Raw genomic sequence first — 11,070 nt, 5'->3', positions numbered from 1 at the left:
GGCTAGGAGTTCCACACCAGCCTGGACAACATGACAAGACCCCATCTCTAAAAATAAAGTAAAAATAAAAAATAAAAAGGCAGCATGGGCCTGTGAGGCCTGTGGGTTCCTGCATCTCCCATTTCCCTGGTGTCCCTCAGCTCCCCCTGCAGCCGGCTCTGCAGTGGTCTGTTCTGGTTGCCCCCTGTGGATTCAAGTTCCAGACAGAAAGCTGCCTGTTTTCTGTCCTTTGTTGTGGCCTCCACAGGCCAAGGTTACTGTGGCAACCCCGAGAGCAGCCTTGGCGCTATGGAGGAGCCCCAGGCTACCCCTCAGCCTTACTTGAGGCTGGTTCTGGAGGTGCTACACAGGGTTGTGGCAGCACTGCGTCAAAGTATGGGAGCAGATTCTAATTCTTATGGTTTTCCATGGGAATGGGTGATATGGGCAGTTATTTTTGTATTTTTTGCTGTTACCTTTTTTTTGTGGAGAGGGTTTAGATCGGTTAGGAATCGGCTTTATGTGGGAAGAGAGAAAACACTTGCTGAAACACTTTCTAGACTAATTGAGGAAAAATGTACACTACTTGAAAAATGTAGTGTTATTCAAAAACAGCATGAAGGCTATGAAGTTGAGTCATCTTTACAGGATCCCAGCTTTGAGAAGGAGGCAACAGAAGCACAAAGTTTGGAGGCAACTTGTGAAAAGCTGAACAAGTCCAATACGGAGCTTGAGGAGGAAATACTCCGTCTAGTAAAAGGGTTAAAGAAGAGAAATCGAAACAGTCTGAAAAAAATGAACTGATGGCAGATATTTCAAAAAGGATATAGTCTCTAGAAGATGAGTCAAAATCCCTTGAATCACAAGTAGCTGAAGCCAAAATGATCTTCAAGACTTTATTTCAAATGAATGAAGAACCACTGAAGATAGCAATAAAAGATGCTTTAGATGAAAATTCTCAACCTCAGGAAAGCCAGAAACAACTTTTGCAAGAAGCTGAAGTATGGAAAGAACAAGTGAGTGAACTTAATAAACAGAAAGTAACATTGGAAGACTCCAAAGTACACGCAGAACAAGTTCTCAGTGATAAAGACAATCACATCAAGACTCTGACTGAACGCCTGCTAAAGATGAAAGATTGGGCTGCTACGCTTGGAGAAGACAGAACGGATGGTGATAACTTGGAGTTAGAAATGAACAGTGAATTGGAAAATGGTGCTTACGTAGATCATCCTCCAAAAGGAGCTTTGAAGAAACTGATTCATGCTGCTAAGTTCAATGTTTTTTTAAAAAGCTTAGAAGGAGAAATAAATCAAATTTACATTCAGTCATCTGAAGATAAAATGAAAGAAGAGCTTAGAGTGTATTAAAAATCTTGAGACTGAACAACTATCTTTGCAGTCAAAAAACATACGTTTTGAAGGTGAGAATCAGAAGCTTCAACAGAAACTTAAAGTAATGACTGAACTATATGAAGAAAATGAAATGAAACTCTACAGGGAATTAACAACAGAGGAAAATTACTGGGTAGAGACAGAAGAGAAACTTTCTAAAGTAGACAAAAGGATCAGCCATGCCACCGCAGAGCTGGAGACCTACAGAAAGCGAGCCAAAGATCTTGAAGAAGAATTGGAGAGAACAATGCATTATTATCAAGGGCACACTATTTCCTATGAAAAAAAAGCACATGATAATTGGTTTGCAGCTCGAACTGCTGAGAGAAATCTCTATGATTTAAGGAAAGAATGTGCTCACAACAGACAAAAGTTAACGGAAATTGAGTTTAAATTTGAACTTTTCGAAAAAGATCTGTATGCACTGGATGTCCCAAACACACCACTTGGCAGAGAGCATTCCCCATATGGTCCCTCAACATTGGGTCGGCCTTCATCTGAAATGAGAGCTTTTCTGTCTCCTCCAACTTCATTGGAGAGTCCACCCAGACTGTCACCTTTGCTTCCAAGGAGAGGAGGAAGAGGCTCCCCAGCCAATCCTCTGGACCATCAGATTACCAATGAAAGAGGAGAATCAAGCTCTGATATGTTAACTGATTCTCACAGGGGTCCTTCTGACACTGGGCCCCTGTCACCTTTGTGGGAAAAGGGATCTTCTGGAGATGATTTTCCACCAAGGGATTTCCCAGGTCCACCACATGCTCCATTTGCAAGTATGCTCGTTTTTTAAAATTTTTTTACAGCTGAATATATGTTTTATTAATCAGAGATATTAATTTTGCTATCTGTTCATATAGTAACACAGTGGAGGAAAAATTTTTCAAGCATCTGTACCTTTACTTTTCAGAATTGGGAAGGCAGTCAGCCACAAGTGAACTGTAATGAGGTTTCAAATGGATTCATCTTAATACTATAGAATTATTTCTGTATTTTGGTAGTCAAAAAATAATTGACATTTTGCAGGTCTTATAAAACTAAAATTATCTGTATCTTATTGGTAACAACTGGTTATTCTGGCCATCAGTTAAAATAATTAAAATTTATATTCTAGCATTAAAATTACTGGCTATTTTTAAAAAATATTCTTCATAAGTAGTCCTACTTATTTAAAATTTAAAATGTATTTATTATGTTTGACCAAACTGTTGAATTTATTGAATTCTTTTAAAGCTTCACATAAGAAAAGGGAATAATATATTGCTTTTCTATTCCTACTTTACCATTTTGAACTATAGGGTGCTGCAGAATAAATATATGATTACCAAATACCAGGCTTTGCCTATGAATGTCTCATCTAGTCATTCCTACCCTTGTTTCTCCTCTCTTTTTAAAGTTTAAAGTGAATTAAAATGAATTTTGTTTGGGAGAATTTTAAAGTGTTCTTTGATATAACTGGAAATGTATTAGTATAATATCAAATCAGAATTGGGAATCACTGATGTGAATTTTAAGTTTGGTGAGAATTAAGTTACATGAAATGTTTTTTGAGAAGGACTTTGATAATGTAAGAAAAATTTTATTTTTACAGTAAGTTTTATATATTTTGAAATATTTTATCTTTTTTAAAAAGCAGGTGTTAAGATAGGACAAAAATTACATTAAAAATTAATGACATTTCCTTTAATTATCTGTATCTGAAGAGGTACATTTTTCTCAATGTTGTAAAAATCAGTTTCATAGATCAAGTAATTATTCTGGTGTCAATTTGCAAATAAAGAATAGGTAATGGAAGCTATAAAGTTAATGATTTATTAGGGCACAATAAAGGTTCTCAAAGTTATAAACTGTCTTTTACCACTCTCTTTCAACAGTGAGAAATGTGTATCCACCGAGGAATTTTCCTCCTTATCTTCCCCCAAAACCTGGATTTTTTCCTCCCACCTAGATATTTTAAAAGTAGAAACGAGTTCCTTCAGGATTAATTCTGCCTTCAAATGAGCCTGCTACTGAACATCCAGAACCACAGCATGAAACCTGACAAGATTTTTGCTCTCTTCAACAATCATTTTGACTGATCTTATTTTCAATTTAAAGTAACTGCTGTTACTGTATAATTTTACTTATACTTACTTTATTTATGCTTTTGCTAAAATTGATGGTTAAAAGAATTATAAATCTCACGATAATATTTTGTAAATAAAGATGATTTAAATGTGACTCTTATGAGTAAATTATTTCCATTTTATTTTATTCTAGATAGTATAACTATTTTGATTAATCAACTATTATATAAACAACAGTGGGAGTTTTATATATATAATCTTGCAGGTGGGGAGACTAAATTCTAATGTCTGTGTCTTTATGCTAAGAGCTGTATTTACTGTGGTTGTTGACAAATGTGAAAGTTAACTTTATGTTGAATTAAATACATTTTAGTTGATTTAAAGACTTGTTTGGCATTTGATAATAATAAAATCAGCTAGTTTTTCTATTAAAAAACCTCATAGCCTATGTAATGTGAACTATGAGTTTAGTTGATAGTAATGTATCAGCATTGGCTCATCAATTGTAACAGATACGCCACACTAATGCCAGATGTTAATAATCGGGGAAACTGTGTGTGTGGGTGGGGCAGGAAAAGGGTATATGAGAACTCTACACTTTCTGTTCAATCTTTCTGCAAACCTCAAACTGCTCTAAAATTCACTGAAAAAATAAGATGTAAGAAGGAAAAGTCAATGAAAAAATAAAAATACCAATGCAATAAAAATGGAAAAAAATATAAATTAATATGTAATTTATGAGTAAACTTGGTAGGAATATGTCAAAAAACATGAATCACGAAAGAAAAGACTAATCACTAGAAAAATGAGCAATAGATATTAATATTTTTTTAAAAAAGAATGATAAATGTTCAATAAGACTGAGAAAAATGTTGTCACATTAATACTAAAACTTAAAATTATGATATTTCATTTTTACCTATGAAATTGGCAAACATTTTTAAAAGAGATAATGGTAATCATGAGGGGCCAAACAGTCCCTTTCACATATGACCAGTGAGGACTGTACACTGGGATGACCTTTGGTCAGAAAAAAATTTCCAAAATTTGGAAGGCAAAATATGATTGCATAATTTGTTTTCATATGAGGGCATTGCCTAACTAGCCTATCTAAGGTGAATTGAATCCTGACTTGTTATTACTGATTTGCACATTTTACAACAGTAAATTCAGATATTAGCTTGTAGAAAATTGGTAAGATGTTAATATTTTGTTCAATAGAGATATAATATCTGTCCTGCAGAGACAAAAATGATTTCTGCTCTGTAAAGAAGATAGCACCAAAAGTTATGGTTTATTACTCTGTAGGACAGTCATCAGATTTATATCTAATTTAGCAATTATTTATAATAATTTTAGTATTCTTTTTCTTAGATGTGTATGTATATATTTATATATTATGTATATGTATCTTATCTAGTATACATACATAACATACACATTATATGTGTATATATGTCATATACACTATGGGATGTATAGATACATATATACATTATATATGCATATATTATAGTTATATACATACTACATGTATATAATATATGTATATATAGATATATACATAGATATCTATGCATGTACATATATAGATATATGTACATAATATATGTATATGCTTGTAGATACACATACGTAATATATGTATATATATACTTATACATAATATATGTATATATACACTTATATATAATATATGTATATACATACATAGATAGATACACAGAAAACCTAGGCAATACCATTCAGGACATAGGCATGGGCAAGGACTTCATGACTAAAACACCAAAAGCAATGGTAACAAAAGCCAAAATAGACAAATGGAATCTAATTAAACTTAAGAGCTTCTGCACAGCAAAAGAAACTATCACTAGAGTGAACCTGCAACCAACAGAATGGGAAAAGATTTTTGCAGTTTACCCATCTGACAAAGGGCTGATATCCAGAATTTACAAAGAACTAAAACAGATTTACAAGAAAAAAGCTAACAAGCCCATTCAAAAGTGGGCAAAGGATATGAACAGACATTTTACAAAAGAAGACATACATGAGGCCAACAAACATATGAAAAAATGGTCATCATCACGGTCATCAGAGAAATGCAAATCAAAACTACATTGAGATACCATCTCATGCCAGTTAGAATGGCGATCATTAAAAAATGTAGAGACAACAGATGCTGGAGAGGATGTGGAGAAATAGGAACACTTTTGCACTGTTGGTGGGAGTGTCAATTAGTTCAACCATTGTGGAAGACAGTGTGGCGATTCCTCAAGGACCTAGAAATAGAAATTCCATTTGACCCAGCAATCCCATTACTGGGTATATATCCAAAGGATTATAAATCGTTCTACTATAAGGACACATGCACACGAATGTTCATTGCAGCACTGTTTACAATAGCAAAGACCTGGAACCAACCCAAATGCCCATCGATGATAGACTGGACAGGGAAAATGTGGCACATATGCACCATGGAATATTATGCAGCCATCAAAAACGATGAGTTTGTGTCCTTTGTAGGGACATGGATGAACCTGGAAACCATCATTCTCAGCAAACTGACAGAAGAGCAGAAGATCAAACACCGCATGTTCTCACTCATAGGCGGGTGTTGAACAATGAGAACACATGGACACAGGGAGGGGAGCACCACACACTGGGGTCAGTTGGGGGGAAATAGGGGAGGGACGGTGGGGGGCGGGGAGTTGGGGAGAGATAGCAAGGGGAGAGATGCCAGATGTAGGTGATGGGGAGGAAGGCAGCAAATCACACTGCCACGTGTGTACCTATGCAACAATCTTGCATGTTCTTCACATGTACCCCAAAACCTAAAATGCAATAAAATGAAAAAATAAATAAAAATAAAAATAAAAATTGTTGAAAAAAAATTTTTTTGCAATCTAGCCATCTGACAAAGGGCTAATATCCATAACCTACAAAGAACTGAAACAAATTTACAAGAAAAAAACAAACAACCCCATCAAAAAGTGGGTGAAAAATATGAACAGACACTTTTCAACAGAAGATATTTGTGCAGCCAACAAACATATGAATAAAAGCTTATCATCACTGGTCATTAGAGAAATGCAAATCAAAACCACATTGAGATACCCTCTCACGCCAGTTAGAATGGTGATCATTAAAAAATCAGGAGACAGATGCTGGAGAGGATGTGGAGAAATAGGAACATTTTTATACTGTTGGTGGGAGTGTAAATTAGTTCAACCATTGTGGAAGACAGTGTGAGGATTCCTCAAGGATCTAGAACTAGAAATATCATTTGACCCAGCAATCCCGTTACTGGGTACATATCCAAAGGATTATAAATCATTCTATTATAAAGACACATGTACTCATATATTTATTGCAGCACTGTTTACAATAGCAAAGGCTTGGAACCAACCCAAATGCCCATCAATGATAGATAGCATAAAGAAAATGTGACACATATATACCATGGAATACTATGCAGCCATAGAAAAGGATGAGTTCATGTTCTTTGCAGGGTCATGGATGAAGCTGGAAACCATCATTCTCAGCAAACTGACACAAGAACAGAGAACCAACACCACATGTTCTCACTCATAAGTGGGTGTTGAACAATGAGAACACATGGACACACACAGGGAGGGGAACATCACACAGTGGGGCATGTTGTGGGGTAGGAGGCTAGGGGAGGGATTGCAGGCAGTGGGGGGATAGGGAGGGATAGCATTAGGAGAAATACCTAATGTAGATGATGGGGGGATCAATGCAGCACACCACCATGGCACGTGTATACCTATGTAACGAACCTGCACGTTCTGCACATGTACCCCAGAACATAAAGTATAATTAAAAAAAGAAAAATATTAATGGTAAGAAAGTGGTCAAAATGTTACATAAAAATATTATCTAAATATTAAGGAATATTTATGTAGGCCCAGATTCTAGTCAGGAAGACTTTCTCTGTCCTTTCTATTTCCTTTACTTACCTTGCAGGTTTTACATTTCTCTGACCTCATTTTCACCAAAAAATAGTAGAAGGAAAAAGAAGGGAGAAAAGAAAACAAGACAAGCCCCATGGCTAGACGTGTCTCAGGTAGACAGTTCGGGGAGAAAGAGTCTTGGAGGAAATGCTATTTAGGCAGTGGGAGGAAATGGTGTGTGTAAAACACTGAGGTGAGAAAGCACTGGTAGTTCCAGGACAGGAAGGAGGGACAGAGGGGCGGAGGCAGGGGAGGGCGAGGGAGTGGCAAGTGAAGATGGAGAGGCTGGGTGGGCACCTGTGCAAAGTAGCCTGAGTCGCATTTCATCCTGAAAGCTGGTCACAGCCCTAGGAGCCTTGAGCTTTGGCATGTCAGTGACAGGACACTGGCTCTGAGGGCTGTCACCAGGACACACTCCTCTTGCCAAGGCCAACAGGTGCCTGGCAGGAGCCTTTATGTTGTGTTGTTCCATTTTGAAATAAAGATAGGCCAGCCCCTCTTTACCTTCCGATGCTGTAATAACAGTCAGGCTTTTTGACGGCTTCAAATCCATCTGGGTTCATGTAAGGCATGATGTGTATCCGGGTACTATTGATCAGATTTGTGATTTCAGGGTCTTTGCCATCACTGGTTCCGAGATGTTCAATCAGACGGAGCAGCAGTTCTCGCCCACCAGTCTGTATGTGTAAAGAGAAAAGAGGACATTAGATCAGAGGCAACAAGGAAAGCAGTCCCTACCGTGCAAATTCCCCAACAGGGGTCTGCACACATGACATCTCAGACCCAAACTAGTTTGTAAGACCACCATTTCTCAGGCATCCTTATGCTGTGACAAGTGTAATCAGGTGGCGATCAGTCATGGGGTGTGCTGAGACTGTTATTAAGAGTTAAAGTACCTATTTGTAAATAGTTTACACACTGCAAAAATGAATTCGTGTAGTAATAATGCTGCTTTTTTTTTTTTGAGACAGTCTCACTCCATCGCCCAGGCTGGAGTGCAGTGGCACGATCTTGGCTCACTGCAACCTCTGCCTCCTGGGTTCCTGAATAGCTGGGATTACAAGGATATGCCACCACGCACAGGTAATTTTTGTATTTTTAGTACTGGTGGGGTTTCACTGCATTGGCTAGGCTGGTCTTGAACTCCTGACCTCAAGTGATCCATCTGCCTTGGCCTCCCAAAGTGCTGGGATTACAGCAGTGAGCCACTGTGCTCAGATGGAATAGTGCTTTTATTATAACATTTTTCATTTGCTTGCCTTCCAAAGTATCCTCTGGAGTGATGGAGAAAGAGATGGAATTACAGAGAAGCACAGGAATCATGTATTTCCATGAGAATGCATGGTGCATATGAAGCTTCTCATGTATGTAATGGTGGATAACAGACTTAGAACCATTGCATTGCAGATTTTTTTTTTAAAGACAGGGTCTCACTGTGTTGCTCATGCTGGCTGCTAACTCCTGAGCTCGAGTGATCTTCCCACCGTAGCATCCCAAGTAGCTGGGACTACAGAAGTGCACCATTGTATCAGACTACAGATTTTAATAGGGAAAAATCCAAGTTTGTAACAAGCATGATTTAAATAGGTTTCTGAGTTTTACATTACCCTATTTCCTGGGTCTCCTATTGCATGTCTGTGCAATTTTGGTCATATCTATGTATTTCTGATTTCTACATTCTCATGTTTCTGAAAATTTAGTCATTTGTACATTATCCTAATAATTCTTTGCCATATCTGTAGATTATCCATATACTCTCTTTTACTTTGTATTTTTTTTTTTTTTAGACAGAGTCTCACTCTGTGCCATGCTGTAGTGCAGGGGCACAATCTCGGCTCCCTGGAACCTCTGCCTCTCGGGATCAAGTGATTCTCCCGCCTCAGCCTCCTGAATAGCTGGGACTACAGGTGTGTGCCACCACACCTAGCTAATTTTTGTATTTTTAGTACAGACAGGGTTTCACCATGTTGGCCAAGATGGTCTCGATCTTCTGACCTCATGATCCATCCACCTCGGCCTCCCAAAGTGCTGGGATTACTGGTTCACTTTTTGCTTACCTTAAAATGAAACTTCGTATCACTACCACTTTCTAGATATATATTTCTCATATACATTAAGTAAAAGCATGACTATTAAAATGTTAAAAACCATCATATCCACCTAAAATTAGCTTACATATCAATAAGGACTGGGAAACTGAAGGCCTGTGAGAGATCCTGCTTTATAATTCCTCCCCAGGAGAGAGATTCCTTATTTTTTCTTAATGAAAAAAATTAAATTTCAGCCTTTCTGCTTAGACTACATCGAGTTCTCCCTGTCATTCTAGGTTCAAGGAATCTGCTTCAGAAGGGCAGATGTTGTTGAGGGTTAGTAAAGGAGAACTCGGGGCAGCAGGTGAGTAAATCAGGAGAGTGCTGCAGGGACATTCATGTGCAGGAAAAGATTTCATGGAGCCTCAGAAGAATTTCCAGTCAAGACTGACTGTAGGACTTCAACATTGTGACAAAGGACAAGTGATCCTTGGATGACAACTCCTCACTTGATTCCCTCACTGGCACATAAAGAGACCACATTTAAAAAATTTATTATCCTAAAACAGAATAATTAAAATTCGGACTAAGAAAATTTGGGGCTGGAGGCAGTGGCTCATGCCTGTAATCCCAGCCAGCACTTTTGGAGGCAAAGGCGGGTGGCTCACTGGAGCCCAGAAGTTTGAAACCAGCCTGGGCAATGTAGTGAGATCCCATCTCTACATAAAATAAAAAATTAGCCAGGCAGGTGGCATGCACCAGTGGCCCCAGCTACTCAGGTGGCTGAGGTGGGAGGATCACTTGTGCTTCCCAGGAGGTTGAGGCAGCAGTGATCTGAGATCGCACCACTGCATTCCAGCATGGGTGACAGAGTGAGACTCCATCTCAAAAAAAAAGAAAGAAAGAGAATTTGGGAAATATGAATTATAGATTCATAGACAACCATAAAACTTAGATTCAAATTATATCCTATTCTGACTTCCACTTTTTTTCATACTCATTTTTAACCTTCCACTTCTATTACCTTGATTTTTTTAAATTTTGAGGTAGCGTCTCACTCTGTCACCCAGGCTGGAGTGCAGTGGCACCGTGTAGGCTCACTGCAACCTCTGTCTCCCAGGTTCAAGCAATTCTGCCTCACCCTCCTGAGTAGCTGAGATTACAGGACTAAAGCAATCCTTCCACTTTGGCCTCCCAAAGTGCTGGAATTATAGACATGAACCACCACACCTGACCTGTTTAAAGAGATATTTTATGATAATTCTTTATGACTTTGACTTGTAAAAAAATTCTGTAAAAACATTTAATTTCACACAAATACAAAAGCCTGATGAACTCCCATGTACCCATCACCCACCTTTCACAATTATCTATAATTTGTCGGTTGTTTCATTTAACCACTATACATATTGTTCTTTCCTTCAATGTTTTAAAGCAGATTTCGGATAGTATTGCATTGTATTGTTCACATTTCACTGTATTCACTGACCTTTAGTATTCCTAGGGAAACACAAGGATAGAAGATATGAGAAAATCTTTAAAACTTTTCATAAAGCTGTTTGTTCATTTTCATTGGCAAATTTATTTGGAAATGTAAAGAGCCAATGTATTTATAGCATAAAAAATTCAAATG

General features: G+C 37.7%; 1 protein-coding gene across 1 annotated transcript; it reads left to right on the top strand.

Annotated features, from left to right (window-relative positions):
- Positions 1 to 249: 249 nt before the first annotated feature.
- Positions 250 to 8,096, top strand: LOC116554803 (melanoma inhibitory activity protein 2-like). Its single transcript, XM_032282939.1, is given in 4 exon segments — positions 250 to 730; positions 733 to 1,336; positions 1,338 to 2,146; positions 7,933 to 8,096. Coding segments are annotated over 4 exon segments (2,019 nt in total). The 5' UTR covers positions 250 to 288.
- The last annotated feature ends 2,974 nt before the right edge of the window (positions 8,097 to 11,070 follow it).

The sequence above is a fragment of the Sapajus apella genome, unplaced genomic scaffold (assembly GCF_009761245.1).
Source record: "Sapajus apella isolate SASKATOON/1434 unplaced genomic scaffold, GSC_monkey_1.0 scaffold2, whole genome shotgun sequence".
Classification (NCBI taxonomy): Eukaryota; Metazoa; Chordata; class Mammalia; order Primates; family Cebidae; genus Sapajus; species Sapajus apella.
The sequence above is the reverse complement of the archived record's forward strand: the minus strand, read 5'-3'. Positions and strand labels throughout refer to the sequence as shown.